This window comes from Polyodon spathula, chromosome 19, assembly GCF_017654505.1.
Source record: "Polyodon spathula isolate WHYD16114869_AA chromosome 19, ASM1765450v1, whole genome shotgun sequence".
NCBI classification, from domain to species: domain Eukaryota; kingdom Metazoa; phylum Chordata; class Actinopteri; order Acipenseriformes; family Polyodontidae; genus Polyodon; species Polyodon spathula.
The window spans coordinates 12,563,590-12,585,745 of NC_054552.1; the positions used below are offsets into that span (position 1 = coordinate 12,563,590).

Sequence of the window (22,156 nt, forward strand, 5' to 3'; positions counted from 1 at the left end):
CTGTGTGCAATTAAGGTGTTTTGCATGATTTCAGGTTAAATACACCTGTCTCTGGGAAGTCCCATAGTTGGTTAGTACATTTCCTAACAAAAACTACATCATGATGATGAAGGAACATTCAAGGCAAATCCGGAATAAGGTTCTTCAAGAGCATCAATTAGGGGTAGAATATAAGAAAATTTCCAAGGCATTGAATATCCCTCGGAGCACAGTGAAGTTCATTATTAAGAAATGGAGCGAATATGGCACAACTGTGAATCTGTCTACAACAGGCCGTCCTCAAAAACTGAGTATCCAGGTGAGAAGGGCACTAGTCAGGGAGGCCACCAAGAGGCCTATGGCAACTCGAAAGGAGTTACAGTCTTTCACGGCTGAGCTGAGAGACACTGTGCATATGGTAACAATAGCCTGGGTGCATGCAGTTTGGGATTCGCCATTTTTTCCAGGGGAATATTAGCACAAACAACTGCCTCTATCAAACCGAAAATTTTATTTTGGTTCCCCTTATGTTTTTTACTGGAGGACGGCGTCTCATAGCTGTCAATCTCAGGCTTTTGTTTTGTGTATTTTTCTGATGATAAATGTCGGTCTATTGTAGTGTGGTCCAAAGATAAATTGCAAATTGTGCAAAATAAATTGTACCCGTTGGTGTACAGAACACCTGGTGGCAGTGGCACTGAAACAATTTTTAAAATGGGGATGCTGAAAGCCATTGAACAAAACTGTAACCCCTGTATATGATGGAAGCCATGCAAAACCAAGGGGGTGCTACCGCACCTCCAGCATCCCTAGTTCCAGCGCCCTTGCCTGGTGGATATTGTTGCGTGTGTTCGCTCAATGAAATGCTTTTTGATAGCGATGTCTTTGACTCCATGTTTAGTTCTCTCGATTTTTCTTTTAACGCATCAATTTATTCAGTTCCCATTTATACTCATCATAATTAGCTTTTATTTTTCTAATTAGTCAAAGTGTAATGTGTTGATTTCTTAATTATGAATTTGATTACTATAACTGGAGTGGCTGCAGGGACATCTAGGGGATAGCAGCTGAATTACAATAAAAAAAAAAAAAAACAGGTCACGTAAAACGTAGGACCCTACTTATAATCTATTCACAATCTATTTATTTATTTATTTATTTGTTTGTTTGTTTTGTTTTGTCCAGCATAGGTGATAGTGGTTGTAAAGGATTAAGTGAGGCTATTTCTAATAAAAAGCATAATGAAGTTCTATCTGTTATTGTAGTATTGCATTTTAGAATGTAGGGCACTAGGACCACATGAACACCTTGGGTGCCCTAAGGCAGAGTAGATGTACTATGAGAGAAATGCAATAACCAAGGAAATGTCTGCTTTTGTCTGCTTTTTGATTTAATTTTATCCTCCAGAAACAAACTGCTAGCATGCAGGCATCCCAAAATGAATTCAGTGAAAATGTGTTTTGGCTGAAAGTATAATTGTAAATCTCAAAACACTACTCACTTCTAAATCTTTTGTAGTCATCTTTGTATTACTTTAGTATAAATACATGTTAATTTGGATTCATATGTTGTTTTTTTCTGACTTTATTTGAACGAAAAGACACACATTTGCCCATTTTCCCATTGGAAATAGTGATATTTTGAAATATCACTATCCTGGTCACAAAAGCAAAGTTTGTGGGGAATAATAGCCATTTTCTATACTTTTGAGGCATAAGCAATTAGGAAATAACACTTACTACCCAGGAACAAATTTTTTTTTTTTTTTTTGTTACACAGTGTAATCCTTGTGCTTAATATCCTGATATTTAGCATGGGTTATTTATTGTGATGTCCAAAATCACCACATAGCTACTTGTACTCTGACAGTTGCTTCTTGAATGATGAAAACATTTGTCTTTCATCTCATTTGTAAACCCCTTTATCTTCAGCTCAAAATGATAAATGTTAGTAATGAAGGACAACCTGTTTAAGTTCTATTGCTTAGCTGGGTAGCAACGAATAGTCTTCTAGTCCACTAGTTCAATAGACTAGGGATGGCTGACTGCAGAAACATCACATGATTGTGAAGAAATTGCAAAGTGTGTGTTTTTTTAGGAATGGGGTTGCATTGGGATCCGTTAACATATAAATCACATATTAGAATATAGTTACAAAAAACTCCAAGCAGTTTAAAAAAAAAAAAAAAGAAAAATAGTGCACACAGTTAGAAATGGCATGTGGTCCGAAATCGTCACGATCGCTGATCCCTGCATTGCAAAAGGATTTCTGTAAATACACAAAGCACCTTGATATATCTAAGGAAGTTTGTGTTGATTTCAACCCTTTTTTGTTTCTTTCTTCCTATCTGCTAACTTTTTTCTCTACATCTGTTTCATAAACAGTCAGAAAATTAACAGAAATGCAACTGCCTTTTAAAATGCACTGCTTCCTTTACTGAATTGGCTCTTCTCTCCCTCTTTCAGAAAGCCAGCTGCTCCCTGGGAATAACTTCACAACAGAGTGCAACATTCCTGGGAATTTTATGTGCGGAGATGGGAAGTGCATCCCTGGGGGCTGGCAGTGTGATGGGCTGCCCGACTGCTTCGACGAGAGTGATGAAAGAGGCTGCCGTGAGTGTTCTCTGTCTTTCTCTCTCTCTCTCTCTCTCTCTCTCTCACTCTCGTTGTGCATGCTGGGAGTGCATGGGCAGAGTTTCTGAGTGAGTGTGAGCTGCTGTTGGAAGGTTCTGTTTCTCTTTTTCTGACTTTTACTGTTTTATTAGAGGATTCGAATAAGGTTTTGGGTGTTGTTTTCAGAGGGGGCTGACATTTGTGAGCCTGTCCAATTATTATGACTAGTTCAAGGGGAAAGGATCTCCTAAGTTCTTCTTTTGAAAAACTTACCCATAGGCATGGAATTAAGATCACTCGTGAGCAATTTTGCCCCCTGGAAATGTGTGTGTTGGCGGTCGGTGAGGTTGTAAAATGTGAAAACATTAAATGTGCGGCACGAATGAACGGTGCTATTGTTCTGATTCTCTCTAACACGAAGTTGGTAAATAGTGCAGTTGAACAACTACCCCTTGCTGCTCTGACAAGAAAGATCTTTTTATCTAATGTCTCGCTATTTGTACGCAATGAAATATTAGAGAGGGAATTGGTCAGACACAGGCAGATTATTTCCGAGATCAAGTGAATCTCGCTGGGATGTAAAGCTCCACAGCTGAAACACATAGTCTCTTTCCAAAGGCAGCATTATATGATTAATAGTATTAATGAAGATCTAAGTGGTATATTGAAGTTTAAAATTGACAATTATGACTATGTAATATATGTTATTTCAGAATTGGTTAAGGGTTTCAGGTGCAGAAGCGAGGGGCATGTAGTTAAGAACTGTCCCAAGTTAAGAAAAGGAGTATGAGCGGGGAAACAGTGAGGCAGGTGGCTCTAGCTGCTTCCGAAGCTGTCCTACAGAGGACGGGCCCTCATTAGCAACAAGCTGGTAGCCTGCACACTGTGGCACAGGCTGGCATGTCTGGAACCAGCGAAAGGACTGCTAGCACAGGTGCAGTGTGCTATTTGACTTCTTCTGGGACAGTCTGCATTGGCTGAGGCAGGGCATGCTGTACCTTCACAAGGAGAAGGGAGGGAAGGGGCTGATTGACGTCACCAGTCAAACTGTTGCTTTCCTCTGCAGTCGGGTCAAAAGCTGCAGTACGATCTTGACACTCTGCCTGTAGACCGTCCTGCTTAGAGAGGTGGGAACGCTACAGCTGGAAACAAGCTTGTTTTTGATGGACACCACCAGGCTGAAGACATCAGAGCTACCCTATTTCAATTGGAGCGTGCTGGGGGCCTGGAGACTGCTGAGGAGATGGACACCCTGTCCTGGCTTCTGGAGACACCCATCGGTTTCAACCCCAGCCTGGATTCTGAAGTCTCCAGCCTCCCTGCTTACACAGGTTTTCGTCGGAGCCGGAGCCACACAGCTTTGCCACCTGCTGGATCTGCAGCAGAACTGCTGGTGGAGTGCCGAGAGCCTGGCCGCGGTGCTAAATAAGAGGTCTTGAGATCTAGTGGAGGGTGTTACATACCATCAGTGCTGTTAATTTATTTTATTAGTGTTCTTAACTGTTCAGTGTCCGACTACTGCCTGTTCTGCACTTAAGGGAAAACTGTTTTGCATTGTTTTGTGTCCTGCACGCGTTTACAGGCACCTCTTATATTTTTAAGAGGCACTTTTTAGAGATCTTAACCTAATAACATTTTATTTTGGGGCAGGCTAAAATGGAAAAACATGGTCGTATGTCTTTGAACCATGATGATCTGAATATATTTAAGATGCTAGTCAAACACAGTGTGAGAACTGATCATAATTATTAATCAAAATAATGCATAGTCTTGATTTGTTTGAAATGATCTGTTGTTTTAAAGGAGTAATATCCAATAATGTATAATATCTGTAGGTTTGCTGGTGAAACTTTTAGATCCTGAGTTAGTGTGTCTGTCTTTTGCAAAAAAAAAAAAAAAAAAAAAAAAAAAAACATGGTCTCTGTTTTGGTTTTGACAAATTTAAAAAAAAATTTTTTTTTTTTCTGTTTCATGGGTATTTTCAATTTTTAAAAAAAGAGTCTATATATATATATATATATATATATATATATATATATATATATATATATATATATATATATATATATATATGGATTGCTCTCTGGTCACATGTTTTCCTTCTTCAAATAAACAATTTAGACACAAGATGCCAGGAAACGCCATAGCATCTGTTTATTATTTACAACAAAAAAGAAAATAAACAAAACCCAATCTCAGGACCTATCTAAACAAATGTTTCCCTAACTAATAACAAGGCAGGATAAGCCTGTTACCTCGTCACCAAAACCAAATCTTAATCCAAATCATAATCCCAAATATCTTTCCAATAGTTTGTTTAAAGTTTTCCCCGTTGTTATTGGAGGTTGAGAGGTTGGTACCAACTCCTACCACACACACACACACACACACACACACACACACACACACACAGCTATGGAAAAAATTAAGAGACCACTGCAAAATTATCGGTTTCTCTGGTTTTACTATTTATAGGTATGTGTTTGGGTAAAATGAACATTTTTGTTTTATTCTATAAACTACTGACAACATTTCTCCCAAATTCCAAATTAAAATATTGTCATTTAGAGCATTTATTTGCAGAAAATGACAACTGGTCAAAATAACAAAAAAGATGCAGTGTTGTCAGACCACGAATAATGCAAAGAAAATAAGTTCATATTCATTTTTAAACAACACAATACTAATGTTTTAACTTAGGAAGAGTTCAGAAATCAATATTTGGTGGAATAACCCTGATTTTCAAGCACAGCTTTCATGCGTCTTGGCATGCTCTCCACCAGTCTTTCACATTGATGTTGGGTGACTTTATGCCACTCCTGGTGCAAAAATTCAAGCAGCTCGGCTTTGTTTGATGGCTTGTGACCATCCATCTTCCTCTTGATCGCATTCCAGAGGTTTTCAATGTGGTTCAGGTCTGGAGATTGGGCTGGCCATGACAGGGTCTTGATCTGGTGGTCCTCCATCCACACCTTGATTGACCTGGCCGTGTGGCATGGAGCATTGTCCTGCTGGAAAAAACCAATCCTCAGAGTTGGGGAACATTGTCAGAGCAGAAGGAAGCAAGTTTTCTTCCAGGACAACCTTGTACTTGGCTTGATTCATGCGTCCTTCACAAAGACAAATCTGCCCGATTTCCATCCTTACTGAAGCACCCCCAGATCATCACCGATCCTCCACCACATTTCACAGTGGGTGCGAGACACTGTGGCTTGTAGACGTCTCCAGGTCTCCGTCTAACCATTAGACGACGAGGTGTTGGGTAAAGCTGAAAATTGGACTCATCAGAAAAGATGACCTTACTCCAGTCCTCTACGGTCCAATCCTTATGGTCTTTTGCAAACCTCAGCCTGGCTCATCTTTGCTTCTCATTGATGAAGGGCTTTTTTCTAGCTTTGCACGACTTCAGCCGTGCCCCTAGGAGCCTGTTTCGAACCGTCCTCGCTGTGCACTTCACCCCAGCTGCAGTTTGCCATTTTTTTTGTAGGTCACTTGATGTCATCCTACGGTTGCTGAGTGACATTCGAATGAGTTGGCGGTCATCCCGGTCAGTGGAGAGTTGTTTTCGCCCTCTGCCGGTCTGTAGCTTTGTTGTCCCCAATGTGTGCTGCTTGACTTTGTTCTTGTGAACCTCCGTCTTTGAAATTTTAAGGATGGAAGCAACCCGACGCTCACTGTATCACTCTGCCAGTAAAGCCAGAATTGAACCCTTCTTTTCCTCACTCAAAACTTTCCTTTTCAACTCTTTGGGCATGGTCAATAGTTATTTTTTTATTCCAATTACTTTTGAGGTAGTACTAGCACTGTTTTGCCAACCAGCTGGTCCTATTGCAAGAGGATAGTGATGACCGCAGGAGTGTTTTTTATACTTTTCCTCGTTAAATAAGATTTGGTTCAGGTGATCCCCTAATCAGTACCTCATTCAGTAGTGTGTTGGAATTCAACAGACACTGGAATGGAATGGCTGCCATACATGTAGAGATGCTGATTTAAGAAAAATTTGCAGTGGTCTCTTAATTTTTTCCAGAGATATATATATATAGATATATATATATATATATATATATATATATATATATATATATATATATATATATATATATATATATATATATATATATATAAAATATTACAGAGGTCGCGTTAACGCAAAGTTATGACGCTAAATAAATCCACTGGTTGGAAAAAGATTTTGCCTTGCGTTCACGGGACGCACAGAATGGGAAAGGGACGCAGACATGCATATTTGTGGTAAGCTATTATACTGCATGACTGTAAAATACTTGCTTGTTTAAAAAAAATCTGTTGTAATATAACTGCACTGATTTAAGGTACACTCCAGACATGTAGTGAGAAACATTTTTGACTCTAGCTTAACCTTTGAGCCACATGTTAGGAATATTACCAAGTTGTCCTTTTTCCATCTAAAAGAACGTTGCTCTGCTGCACCCTGTCTTGTCGCTGTCTGCTGCAGAAAAGCTTGTTCATGCGTTTGTATCCTCCAGTAATGACTGACTTACTGGGGTGTCAAAGAATACCCTTCAAAAGCTCCAGTATGTTCAGAATTCTGGTGCTAGGGTGCTGACGAGGTCTCGCTCTGATGGTCACATAACCCCCATACTGAAATCATTACACTTGTTACTGGTCAAATACCGCATTGACTACAAAGTACTGCTGCTGACTTTTAAAGCCCATAGAGGTACCTCTCCCTCTTACATTTCTGAGTTAGATACCACCTACACTCCTAGTCGTGCTGTGCGGTCCTCTGATGCCGGCCTTATGGTTGTTCCCCTGATTAAACTGCGTACAGTGGGTGACAGGGCTTTGTCCTCCTGTTCTCCTAAGCTGTGGAACACACTTCCTTCTGAGATCCGTGATTCTGAGTCTCTGTCTATTTTTAAATCCCACCTCAAAACTCATTTGTTTATTACATAGGTATTACTATGAATGTGGGGACAAAATTTGAGAAAATGTCCCCACAAAGATAGTAGCTCCTGAAAAAATGACGTTGTGGGGACATCCCCACTTTCTAAGAACTAAATATGCCTTTTTAAAAAAATAAATAAATAAATAAATGTAAAAGTTCCAAAATATTTAGTTTGTTGTCGACTTTCACTCTGTGTCGAGTTTTGTCAGACTGGAGTTAGACATAATAAATAAAAATATAGTGAGAGTTAATGAGAAGTCCTCTTAAGTATAGGAATATAAGCTTGTGTGTGTGCCCCTTTTCCCATTGTACACCCACATGCCTTTTGGCTGTGTCCCAGAAACTGTGCCCCACCCAACCCTAAGTGCTTCCAGCCTGCACTGTCTGCAAGTTGAAAGAAATAGCCTTCGGGATAAACTTGGGTTGATACTCTTCTAGGTTTTGTCTAACTGGAGGCCCAGCTTTTTAAGTGGCTGGGGTTGACCAATATGGAATCACTTGGCATAAGAACATAAGAAAATTCACCAACGAGAGGAGGCCATTGGCCCATCAATCACATCAATAATATAGGAAGTGTTTCATAACTCTTGCTGCTTTAAATCAGAGATCTTCATGCTTTTAAAAGCTTGTTTTCTGAATGAAATATTCTTTCATTGAAACTGTGTAACACACATGTAGTTTCGTTACTTTTGATTATACAGTAGTCCCCGGCTAAGAGAATGCACCTCGGGAAGTAAGTGTTCTAGCCCTGGGATTAAGCGAGATTAAGGATTTCCTTAGCCGAAGTGTTTTCCAAGACAGCTTGCCTGCTCTCTGCAGATTGGTGATGCTGCAGATTGGTGACACAGTATTATTAATATTATTTATTCTCTCTTTTCCACCTTAACTCCGGCTGGAGTTTTATTAGTCTTGTTTTTTACAAGCATATTGTAAATTTAAACTATGTTGTGTGTGTATATAATATATATATATATATATGTGGTTGAAACTGCTGTATTTGTGTTTCTCCCTTTTTTTTTTTTATTCCTGGTGCTGTGTGCACGGCTTACTGCTTAAGCGGTCGCAAAGGTCTGGACTCAGACTTGCTTGCAAGATAGCACTCCTTATAGCCTGGAGGTCACCGGTTCAAGTCCAGGCTATTCCCCCGCCGACCGTAGACGGGAGCTCCCAGGTGGAGGAGGGCTTAGGTCGGCCAGGGTGTCCATGGCTCACCACGCACCAGTCACCCCTGTGGACTGGCCTGGCGCCTGCGTGCCTGCCTGTACGTTGCCCAGAGCTGCGTGGTCCTCCAACGGTATAGCTCTGAGGTGGCTGCATGGCAGGTCTGCAGAGCGAAAAGAAGCGAACAGCTGACGGCGCACATTTTGGAGGACGCGTGTTTCCGTTTTCATCTCTCCCGAGTCAGCGCAGGGGTGGCAGCGGTGGGCCTGGTTGAAATTAAAATAATTGGGAATTTCAAATCAGGGAGAAAATCTGTAAAATAATTGGCTATTCCAAATTATAAAAAAAAAAAGACGGTGCTCCAGGACGGGCATTGTGTTTACCTCTCGGGCTGCACAGGCTAACCTGCGGGATGAAGCTCAACATTAAGAAAGTGTTTTGCTCTGCTGCCCATGCCACAATAGCAAACAGCTTCGGCAGTGCTCTGTGAAGGCTTGTCAGTGGGAGAGAGCTGTAAGCTAGCGCTCTCAAGTTCTTGCATTGCATCCCTGTGTTGCTGCTTTGGTCACGTGCAGTTTGCTTAGCCCCTGCCAGTTCCAACTGTACCGTGCCACCGTGCACCATACCGTACCGCGCCGTGCCGTGCATACCATCCTTGCTCCAGCACCGTGCATTTTAGTGTACTGTACAGTGCCCTTGTGCACGATACCGTACATACCATGTGGTGCTCCCACTAGCCACTAGCGACTTTATTTAAAAGAGCCACCACAGTGCCATGGCCTCAGAAGTCCAAGCCGAAGTGCTTCTTATTTTGACAGGCCCTCAGCTCCCTCTAGAAGGACCTCGATGCCCCCTGTCCACCTGGACCTTCTGCATGAGATCCAATCAACTTGGGGACACCCTGCAATGGCCCCGGCCGTTCCCAGGGCTGCTGACCTGTTATATTGGGTTCACGACATGGAGCTTGGCCAATTTCCTCCTATCGCAGCATCCAGAAAGGCTCCTCAAGCCAGGAAGCAATCAGCGCCTTGGTGTCCTAGGGCTCAGCAGCCCCAGACTCTGCAGCTGACAGTGCCTGCAGGTCGCTGAGTTCCCCACCATAGGGGCGGACAGACACAGAAGGGGCATTGCGGGAAGTTCAAGATGCTGACAGTGAAACAGCTCTTGTGGTCTGTCAGACCGGGCGACTGGTTCACTACGGTGGACCTGAAAAGACACCTACTTCCATGTCCCAATAAGATCCGGCCATATTTTTATTTGCGGTTGTCCTTTTAAGGCACTGCTTATAAGTTCCGTGTTATGCCATTCTACAAGGCATCAGAGTGGTCAGCTATCTGGGCATCTGGCTCATATTTGCTGAGTCTCCAGTGTAGGCTGTAGCACACATGGAACAGGTGACTGCTCACCAGTACAAGCTCAGCCCGATGGTGAACTTGTCAAAAAGCCAGCTGCTACTGCCCCAGACTACCATCTACCTGGGAACCTGTTAAGCTGGGAACCTGTTAAGAAACCTGACAGAATCCAGAGGCTCCACATGTGCCTGAGGCTGTTTCAGCCTGGCGTATCATGGGAGGTTGTCACCTTCCAGAGGCTTCTGGACCTGATGGCAGCAGCATCCCAGACCCTTCAATTGGGTCTTCTCCGCATGCCCCCTCTCCAAGCGTGGTTCAGTTGCAGGGTGAATCATCCCCTTTTGCAACCACATCTCCGTCTGTCATTGCCCCAACACTCTAGGAGTCAAGTAAATCTGGTCTGTCATTCAAAGAATGCAAGGGAAGCTTCTCCAGTATCATTAAATTAGAAGTCATTAGAAAATAAGTAAAAGCTTCTATGAACAATTTTACTAAAATTTTAAGTCATTCAAAGTAAAAAAAAAAAAAAAAAAAAAAAAAAAGATGATAAAATGCAATCTCTGGTCATTTAATTAATTCACATGGTTAAAACGGTGTACACAGTTCAGTTCCTAGAATTATCCAGTCTTTGTGAATGGATGTTAAAAGTTTGCTATATGATTACAAAAAATAATGTAAACCTAATGTCATTCCAAGAAACCGCTCTCTGCATAATTTGTGTCGATGCTACTAATTGGTTTAAGGTGGATGTGACTTATAATTGTTCTTTAAAAAGCCCAAAAAAGTCTTCCACTTCAAAGGAAGCTCTTGTCTTATTCCCAGGTAGTTTGTTATACAAAGCTTGCCCTTCCTAGACCCCATTCACACTACTGGGCTGGCCCAGTGCTGCCTCAGGGGCCGTCTCATTCAGGTCTGCAACCCCGTTCACATTTGCGGTTTAAGGCACCTTTGCATGTTCAAATATGTGACTGAAAAGCAGGCCTAAAATGTGGTGCTTAACGGAAGGATCCTATACAATTATTAGTATTCCCCAAAACATAAAGCACCAAAGGGTTTGTACATGCTCGTTTAACACACTGATGACTAAACTAAAATGACCAAACTGTATATATAATATTATTAATAATAAATAATGAAAAACAGTTTACTTTCCGTAAATACCTTGATGACACTACGATATACTATTAAAAAGATTTAAATACCTTGTTAACAAATAGCCTGCACCTTCTCGAACCCTATTCCTAATAGAGGATTCACGTGACATTGTGCAGATGGTGTGTGTATGCGTATATATATATATATATATATCTATATATATATATATATATATATATATATATATATATAAAACATCAAAAGAAACTTATCACTATTATAACACATTTATTTTCGAAAAAAATAAGGTATATAAAGGATGGACATTGACGAAATGTTTTTGGTTTCTTTGTAATCAATCGATCATTCATCCTTGACCATGGCACGCTTGAGTGACTATGATGGAAGCATATACACTTAATCACCTAATTAGTGAGACAGTTGATTAGACACTGGATATGGAATGATTCATCTGTTGAATTGCAAGCTTGAATAAAAGCAATAAAGAAAATCACAGAAAAAAAAACAGTATCTCACATCTGTCAAGAGAGCAGCTCCTTCGTGTAATCAGCATGTTGAAGGCTGGACTGGGGCAGCGTACTGTGGCTCGCCGTCTTGAGTGCTCAGAGCCATCAATTTCAAACCTGGCGAGATGGTATAACCACTCGTTCAATGACAGGCCACTAACTGGGAGATCAAGAGTCACAATACCTGCCCGAGACTGACAGATCATTTTGCAGCATCTTCGTGATGTCAGTTGTTAATCAGCACAATAAAAAGTTACTGCACCTGCTTTAAAACAGAGTTTGTCATTTTTCGATCACCTCTAGTGAATTTTATCCATGCTCAAATATAAGTGCTGTTTATTTTGATGCTCAAATGTAAGTGATAAGTTTCTTTTGATGCTCAGTATATATATTATTGACTGTTTTGACTTTAATGTTATGGTGTATCAACAATCTTAATATTTGAGGATGAGAACAGTGTTTTATGTTTGTAAAAGCAAGCAGCTAAAATAAATAATCGACATTTTAATTTAAAGACACACACTTCTGTAGCTATGTATGTCTTGCATGCAAAATAAAAAGTGGTGGCTGAATATGTCCCCAGAATTATTGGTCATTATTGAGATCCACAATCCTGTAGTTTTTATATTTATCACTTAGTTACTAAATAACAGGATGAAAGGTAATTGTGACACTTTGCATAGCCATTTGTTACAGGAAGGTATTGAACAGACTATTGAACATACATTCTACTGATATCTAATCTAATTCATTTGTACTAAAAAAAATGTCTTTAAAATAAGCAATTTAAGGGTCCAGGGAAATTAGATGAAATAAAATGGCTGCTGAATAAATGGGGATTGTCTGTAAAGTTGGACTGTCAGACCCAAGGTATTGTGCAGGATGGCAGAAACCAAGTCTCTAAATATACCCAATAAATACCAATATATTTTATTATTAACCCTGGCAGTCAAACCGAACATGTATTGTGTATAAATGCAGACGTGAAGGATGGTTTTGTTTGCGGTCTACTTTATTGATAAAAGCTGCTGCCAAGTAAAATCCTTTTAATCCGAGTCCCTCTCCCAACACGTGAGTCCCCAAGTCACTGTGTTCCTGCCCTTCAACTTACACTGATAATACTGTGTTGAATATATTTAAAAATAAATATTCAGTTTATTTGAAAGAATATAAATAGTAAAAAGAATATAATGTCGATTAACCCCCCCCACCCCCGGAAGCACACAGGGTGCCATGGTGTTCCTTGAATTGTACTCTCTCTCCTCTCCTCGCTCTCTCTCTTGCTCTCACTCTCTCTCTCTCTCTCTCTGGAAGCACAGTCAGGGTGGGCTGGATGGAAACCAGCACCGGAGGCACCGCCGTAAGGTCTATACAAAACTCCACATTGTTCAACAATGACCACAATTAATTAAGAGCATAATCAAATGTATGAATGAGAGGAGGCCATTTGGCCCATCTAAACTTGTCTGGTTCCTACTACCAGATTAATCTCAAATTAACTCATTTTTTCGTGTTCGGTCTTAAGGATCCAAGTGATTCTGCCTCATCAACACGACTGTATTCCAGCCAAAATATACCTTTGGTAATGTGGTGACCAAAATGTGAAACGATACTAGATCTCACCAATGCATTATTAATGATCAGTTAACTAAACCAGTCTCGTACCGCGTAATTAAACCTAAATCAATATATGATTTCTATCTTTTATCATTTATTCTATTCCCTTAACATACTTAATAGAAATGGAGTCCAGGTATTTAACAGATGGGATGATTCGCACAGGACTAAAAACTGGTTTCCTCGGAGTTGGTCAAAAGGAGCGGACAAGTAATCTCCCAGATGTGGATTAGTTTTTATCAAGGACAGTCGGTAAATTTAGAATGAAATGTGATGTTGTGGCCAGAGAAGGCGATTTTGTTCATAATTTGTAAACAATGAATCTGGTTTAAATAACTTCCAAAGGCTACAAGAACCATTTCGTCCTTCGAGTGATATGGATTTCCATACATATCTTCAAATACACTGTTAAAAGCATTAATTTTATAAGAGTCTCCAATTATGTTTTGTATTTTCATCTATCCCCAATTTGGTTATGCCCAATTGTTGTGTTTTACTGGACTATAGATTCTCAGGACAGATTGTACAAATTTTACTATTATATTATGGTTTATTGCGAAGACTGGTATTGCCTTGAGGCGAATACCCCTGAAATGTTGTATCAATTGTAACATAACACTGACGTGGTCGATTCGCACGTTAGTAAAAATAACAGGAAACCTGAGTTTGAAATTTTACAGAAGGCACATATATAAAATAATCAGTGGACCACTGAGAACATTATCTGGGATAAAAAGAAGTGGACGGTATGCACGGGACTACATTTCACAGATGTCTGTAAAAATTCAGAAACCACCTGTTTTTGCTGTGATTTTTAGTCCCATGCGAATCGGGCTTAAGATTGCTCATAGTTACTGGTACACCTGGCGGTCCCAGCTGGAATTATTGGTACTTCAGATGAAAAGGTTGAAAACCACTGTGTGGCAGAGCAAAGCTCTGCCCTTTTTATATTGGCAGGGACGGGGTTAATTTCCCCTACCTGCCTGGGTTTATTATGTTCAGGTGGCTGGGGTTGATTAGTTGATTAGGTTAATTAACGATCAATCAGCACCCAGCCACCTGACATAAAAGGAGGCCTCTGCTTCTCATTTAGGAGGAGGGAGCTGAGGAAGCAGGTTGGTGTTTGTGGGTGTTTGTGATTTGTGATTTGTGATTTGTGAATTCTACATCCAGTGAAGGCATTGCCGAGCCTGGAAACCTTTATTTTTGTAAGTTTGTTTTTTGTACTGTTTTGTTTTTTTTGTTTAAATCCCTTTATTTTGCCCTAGTGCACTTTTATTTTGTGTTTTTTTTATAATAAAAGTATATTTTTTTGAACTGCAGACTGCCAAACACACTGGTTTAAAGGCCGTAGGAGAAATGAAAAAATCACGAATTTCATTTTCCATTAATGCTAGTATTAGCTGAGACCCAATGAAATAAAAAATGACCTTATTATCTGAATGTTGGTTAGTTAGTCGTATGCCACAAACATTGTTTAATTTACTTCAAAACTAATTAAATGTTTTCTTTGTAGAACAAGCAAAACAGAAAATGACCATGATACATTTTGTTTAGCTGTTATAGCCTACCTAAAAGCTAGCTATTTTTTACATTCTACATTTATTTACTGATTTGGGCACAAATTACATGAAAGTGTAATTACATCGAGTGTTTGTGAGAGCGCGCGAATGAATCTGAGTCAACAAGCTCCCTCCCGACCTGTGAGGCCATGGTATAACAGGAACAGTGCCCTGGGCTGGATGGCTTAACAGTTGATTCCAGGGTCAGTCAGAAGTCGGCCATCAAAAATGGGGTGAAGCCATGATACTAGAAGTCAGCACCTTACCATGAGTGTTTAGTGTTGTATTGTCTATCTCACTAACTGTTGTTATTTGTCATTGTAGACAGCAAAATATCTGGGGGTGGTCACTGTTAAGCCAGCATCAAAGCCGGACTGCACTGCACCACTGTTAGCACTATTAACTTGTAGTCACAACAACCGCTTGCACCCGGAGCACTCACTATTGGACTTGTGACCGTGTAGGTGTTTTAAAGTGTGTGTTTGTTGTTATTGTTTCGGGACTGAACCCCGTGGCTTTGACTTGGCTGTATTTATCAGTTAAATGCAAATAATAGTGTTATTGGACTATTGTTATTAAGCACTGCATCGCCTCTATACCTGTGCACTTCAAACCACTTTCACACAATGTTTAAAGAGTCTTCTGTAGTGTTACAAGATGACACATCTAGAAACATTTGCTTTCACATACAATGTCGGCTTCTCTGCACTAATTCTTTGCTATAAACATTTTTTTCCAGCATTCACGTTGTTAGTTCTCTGTGTCGCAGGTGGCTGACATACCTTTCTCTCCCACGTCGTTGAATCATAAATTTTGGGGCGGGAGGTGGTTCAGACCCCTAAAACCACCCCCTTAGTTACGCCACTGGCTTGCACATTTATTGATACTAAAAGAAACTGTCAGATGTTTCAACTATACGTTTCTCAGTGCTTTCATTGTCTTCTAATAATAAAAATATTTGTACAGTAGTGTCACATTGTCAATTTTATAGTAACATGGGACTCTGTTCTGTTTAGTTACTCTGTTCCTGCTTTTCCATAGTTTAGCCTATGTACGTCTGTACAAGCTGGTTGTATATTCAGGGACACACTCACGCGCTGACTCGAGAGATGAAGATGGACACACTCATCCTCCGAAATGTGTGCTGTCAGCCACCCACTTCTTTTCACTCTGCAGGCCCGCCATGCAGCCACCTCAGAGCTACAGTGTCGGAGGACCACACAGCTCTGGGGAGACTTACAGGCAGGCCTGCAGGCACCCGGCCAGTCTAGAGGGGTTGCTGATGCGCTGTGGGCCGAGGACACCCTGGCCGACATAAGCCCTCCTCGGACGGTGGTCGGCCAATTGTGCGCCACCTCTGGGAATGCCTGTCCACGGTCGGCAGTGGAATAGCCTGGACTTGAACTGGTGATCTCCAGACTAGGGTGATTAAGGGCTCATTAAGGTCTTTTACATGAATGTTCTTTTTTAGAAATGTCAGACCTAGCATGTCTGGTAAAACAAAATGGCTGCCATTCTGCCATATTTGAATGATTATGATTATTTTTCTTCTTTTTTTTTTTTTTAACCACACCCCCCTTTTAAGGGAGTATACTTGTTTTGTACAATAGCAGAGGTCATGCAACACCGTTTTGAAAATAGGAAGTATAGACCCATGGACTTATAATGTGAAAACCTCCTTAAATAAAATCTTTTTTTATAAACCAAAAGATTAACCGCACCTTTCGTTTTCAAATGTCTGTGTTTAAGTCTGTTTTTTTTTTTTTAAATATACCTTGATTGTTGCTGCCTGTCAACTTGTAGATGAGACGTATCTCAAGTACTCCTCTGAATAAATAATAAAAAGAAACTGTCATCAGAAGCGTCTTGTTATTCGTGACGTTCAAGTGACTGTCTTGGAATCAATCACAGCAGCAAGCCAGTAATCACCTCTGTCTGAGCACATCAAGCACAGCAATGCAATGCTTCCCTTTGTCAGCAGTTTGGCAGAAAGATCTTCAATGTCGCTAATTGAGTCTGGCTGTGTTCCCATGGAAACCAGTTTAAAAGTTCAAGGGAACAAAAAAAAAAAAAAAAAAAAAACACGTTTTAACAGTTGCAATGCCAGAGTGTGTTTTGGTTTTGACTAGATTGCAAGACACCATTTAGGGACATTGATACTGAAGGGAAGCAGAGTTTCTAACCAGTTGTAAGCAGTGCTCATATGTAACAATGCTGTCTGACTGAATGGAGCCACCCCCAACCCCCCCAGGAGTTTACCTGGCACGGTGAGTCATAAAGTCGGGAGAAAATTTTTTTAAATAATTGGGCAAAATGATAAATATATTGCACCTCCTGTCAATAATACAGATGGTTTCAATTCTAGTCGTGCCGCATTATAGCACATGTGAAGGCATTAGTGAAAATGTTTCTTCTAATTGTGTCCCTGTGTGCAGATGTGCTCCAGATCCTGTTTGCTCTTGGCAGCCTGCTCAGTGGTGTATATTAGCAGGGGGTTGCTTGATCTACAGGGAACAGTGCAGAGCCCTGCTGGGAGTACATTCCTGGGCTTGTTCACATGAGCTGGACTTGTTGAATTGGCACAGACATGCTTGCATGGGTAGACAATTAGACAGAGGACAGAACTCCAAACACAGTATTGTCCTATTGCAATGTCGTGTAATTGTGTTCAGTTTTATAGATCCATAGTTGACTACAGTGTTCTAAGATCTTAAAATAGTTACAGTATAACATGTTTTTGTACTAAAATCTACTATATTATAAGCTAGTGTACGCACATACAGAGGGTCCTCATAATTCAGTAGTAATCGCACAGTACCTGAAAGGTAAAAAATTATTTGTATAAAATTGAGAGTTTATCAGATTATAGCTGAATGCATTCTGAAATCTCTACAGATGTGACAGTTGGACACAATCGGCGCATAAGTCCCTAGTTTTGGAATGAGAACACTAAACAGTTTCAATGAGATATAAGTGCTTTATATCTTAATGTTTTCAGAATTCAGCCACCCCTTTTACTTTACAAAACTGCACCACTGCGAACAAGACTAATCATTTTACCAACCTGGGGCAAAATTCAATAAGCATTTGCCAATATTTGTACTAACTTTTGATGAGCTTCGGGGTATATACTGACAAGTGTTGGGACATCTGAACAACAGCAAGGCATTTTTTGTTAGTTTTATGCCATTAAATATCTTAAGCATAAATGCCAAAAAGATTCTAATTTGTAAGACATCCCACGAGTAGAATGGTCCAAAGCTAATATTGCCAGATCTAATAAGAGATGGCTTTCTTGGATATCTCTTTCAAGCTGGAAGCTCAGAAGGAGAACACTTCTAGAGTATATTAGTGAAGATGAATGACTGATGACAGTGAATGGAGGTCAAGATCTCATCCACTTTGTATCCACATTCTTCACCCAGGACAAGAGCATTTGCGTTTTTGATCCCCTGACTCTAATATACTGGTAAAAATAATATACGATATCTGAAGTGATTGCAATTTGGTTGGATAAGCTGTCTCTGGACTGATAGAATGAAACCGGCCCATTCCGTGTAATAGGGCACGCTGTACTATCAGTGAAAATGCCCCATTGCAACACTGGGTTATTCCAGATTACGTGCTGCTGTTACTGAGTTTGGGATGGATCACTTCAAATGAAGGGCTGGGTCACGGCTTACACTGAGTGAGCCTCAGTTTGTCAACAAATTGTCATCTGAACCTTGAGAATTATTTCTTCGTCCAGGGGTGAGACTACATAGTTGAATGATGTTGGAAAACATTTTCTATACATGTTTTTTTGTTTGTGCCCTAAAGTCTCCTAACTGCACTATATCCTGTACATTTTGCGATCAGGGACTGTGTATTTTTGCGCAGGCAGTGTGAGGCAGTTATCATCACTTACTGAAGAGCTCAGTTGTGTTAATTCAATCATCCTTGTTTTGGTAAATGCATTACATCTTACTATTGTTTATTGAATACCAAGTAAGGTGTATGTTAAGGGTATAAGATGAAATCATTGCCACCACTGTATAAATCAAATTAATATACTATATGTATATAGTGCTTATTTAGCAATAGATCATTTATTTTATAATGGCTTTCTGATTTATTTTTTTCTTCATATTAAAATTAGAATATGAATATGGTTTTAAAAAAAAGTTTGCATGATATATAGAACAGGATAATATATAGTGAAATCATATTCAGATGTATTGTTTTCTTAATAAACTAAAAATTTATAAAACAAAATAACTTTCTGTTTAACAATAATGGAGGTCTGGAGTGAGGGCAGTGTTTGTCTGAAACAGTTCACATAAGAGTTAATACTTTGTGAGTAGGGCTGGAGCATCTGTTTGAAGCATTCAGTAAGCGGTGGTTTTAGAAAAGTTGCCATTAATTACTGGCATCTCTGTGGTGCTTTATTACCTGATCTGTTATTGAGTAATAACAGAAGAGCTGACCTCCATAGCAAACAATTGGAGAGCAGTGCCTGGTTGATGTATAATAAGGGTTAACTCTCATATATACTGCATAATAGAGACAATACAGTGTGTGAATAAAGTGTGTGGGAATAAACTGTTGTTTGACAGTGCAGTCATTTCTTTGCTAGTTATTTCAGTAACTATTAGGAGACCCCTCCCCTGTGAGTGCGCACAGTCATGACCCTCTCTCTGTATGGGAGACCATGTTGAACAGTTCCTTGGCTGACTAAACGTTTCCTGGGAAAAGGGGGCCTGTGGCAGGGAGAGTGATTCTGAGAACAGACTCTGGAGAGATCCTGTCACATAAAAGCATGGTAGTCAGGGCCACATCAAACAACCTAATGAGCCTGTGACCAATCAGATCCCAGCAAGACTGCCAGGGGTCACTGAGTACCCAGCAGGGAGGGTCATCCAGCATGCAGTTAGAACAAACATTCATAAAAACTTCCCCTATGCTGTACTCACTCTGAAATACAAATTCAGCTCGACTTGTGTAGAATTTTCTCTTTGTTTCTATTTATTTAATATGGTGGTGGGTACCTCTTGTTTTCCTTTTTTTTATATGTATTTTGTATTGTCTGTTTTCAGGATTGGAAACAAATCATCCTATGCATTGCACTATATATTTTTTCTTCATTTAGATCCCCCAAACAAACTGTATACACAGTATAGACAAAAAATTGTAAAAAGTTAAATGTGAGAAACTCACCACAATAGGTTTACAGATACGCAAAGGGGTAAATCCATGGCAAATCAGCAAATCCAGGATTTGACAATTGTCAGGTCTAGACTAGTCCGTACTATGAACCCCCTAGTTTCCTAGCTGCATTATTTATAAAGATAAGGGAGATTTATTTAAGTAATACTTCAACGTGTCAATTTAATTAATCATTTAATTAATCATTTCAAGGAATTTAATAATTTCAAGGAATGCTATATACAGGTAGCCATGGAAACCACTCCCGGAATGGGATGTGCAAAAGATATTAGAAATTCAGAACACTCTTGAAAAAAATATCAATCAAACTAAATATTACTACTACTCAGAACCATTGCAAATATCATAAAAACGTAAAATTAAATTAAACAAAAAATGTATTTTTACGCACATAGCTGTTCAGTGTTTTCCGCTTATTTTCTGTGTTTTCCGCCGACTTTTCTACATGCCTTTAAAAATTCAACTGATCTCTGTTAAGCCTTTTGTTTATGTCAATCACAACTGAGAAACGCATTAATAGTAAAATTTAATTCATTTACGTTTTTTTTGTGGGGGGTGGGGGGGGTTCTGTGAAACTACTAAATGGGCTTTTAAATCGTAAGTCTTACTTTTTATTTCAAAGCAGAAGCGACTTATAGTAGAAGTGACATATAATACTTTATTTTTCATTATAGCTTTAATAAAGATTAGTCTCTTATTAACATGTTGCAATATCGTTTGTACATTCTGTTTGTTAATTACAAAATAAGCGATGTCCAATTTAAAAACTAATTTCACAACAAAAACCTTTAAATTAAATCAATTTTACTATAAACAAGTTTCTCAGTTGTGATTGACATACACAAATGGCTTAACAGGTTTCAATTGAATTCTTAAAGGACAGAGGAAAAGTCACGGTAAAACACCAAAAATGTGACCCTGGAGCTGCCTGTTGATTTGGCATGGCATGAGTCTGTCACGTGATTTTCTGCATAGGAGGATGATGCACAGAACCTAGTTCTTGCCTTTCCATACTTTTAATGTACAGTTCAAAGAGGCACAGTGAAGGAAATGGGTTCACAATTTTTATTAATAAACCAATTGAATGAAAATGCTTGTGTCAGGCAACTTCCTTGATTCTTTTTCCCTGGGAGACTGTGTCTATCCTCATCATTGCTGAGGTACACTGTGACTGGCTAGATGTGGGGTGGTGGCTTGTCTATTTAGAACTACATCTTGCTTTCAATTATACTGGATGTGTTATCACCCATAAATACTTTATAACATTTAGAATACATGGTGTACGAGACTTCAGTTATGTAAAAATAAGCTTACTTTTATAAAAACAAAGGTCAGTTCACCAAATCACCTTTGTTACTTCAGTGCTATTATTAATCAGCTTCGCTTTATGGTTGGTTCATTCACTGAGTGTAATCTAAACCCTAAGCACTGGTGCCAGCAAAGAGGGCTTTACACAACATACAGTGTCAGTCCAACAGCAAGGATTATTTTCACAAGTTCAGCATGTTGATGGACAGGACTGAAATGGCAACCCTTATGTGCTGAACGTGTCCGTCTGTCTGTCTATTACACTTTACATGGTGAGCACAATAATTGCCTTGATTTTGTGCCAATGTTTTCCTAACATTTGTCATGCACTCCTAGCTGTTAGCCTTCAATAGAAGTTTCGGGTTGCATTAAGCTGGAAATTCTTATCTTTTCTGGTATTTTGTGATGTATTAAGATTATCTGTATATGTGTGCACTGGGAGTTTTCAAGAAAAAACAAACGGTTGTGTTGGTAATAAAAGGACATCCTCCTCATGTGGATGTTTTTAAGACTAGAAATATGATGGAAGACGCTATTGTGATTTGACTACATGTACAGGACTGTACTATATAGGAAGGCTACAACTAACTCAGTTGTTTCAGCACCATTCAGATTATTTTTCTGTGCAGCTCTTGTATCCAGTACTATTTAAAATTATGTGGCTGTAGTAGGAGAGTCCAAAACGGGAACAAATCTTTCACATCTTTAGAGAGCACATTTTTTGTATGTAACTTGACCCTGTTTTGTAGTCATTGGATCTTTATATGGCTGGTCCCTTTATTCTAACTGCTTGTGTACATGTGAAATGTTT

The 22,156-nt window shown here is 39.6% G+C and overlaps 1 protein-coding gene across 1 annotated transcript in view; it reads left to right on the forward strand.

Moving 5' to 3' along the window:
- Positions 1–22,156, forward strand: part of LOC121294579 (low-density lipoprotein receptor class A domain-containing protein 3-like) — an 84,679-nt gene that overhangs the window by 28,573 nt on the left and 33,950 nt on the right. The window contains exon 2 of the mRNA XM_041218402.1: positions 2,445–2,591. Within this exon, the coding sequence (XP_041074336.1) occupies positions 2,445–2,591 (147 nt within the window). The remainder of the gene's footprint in view (positions 1–2,444; positions 2,592–22,156) is intronic.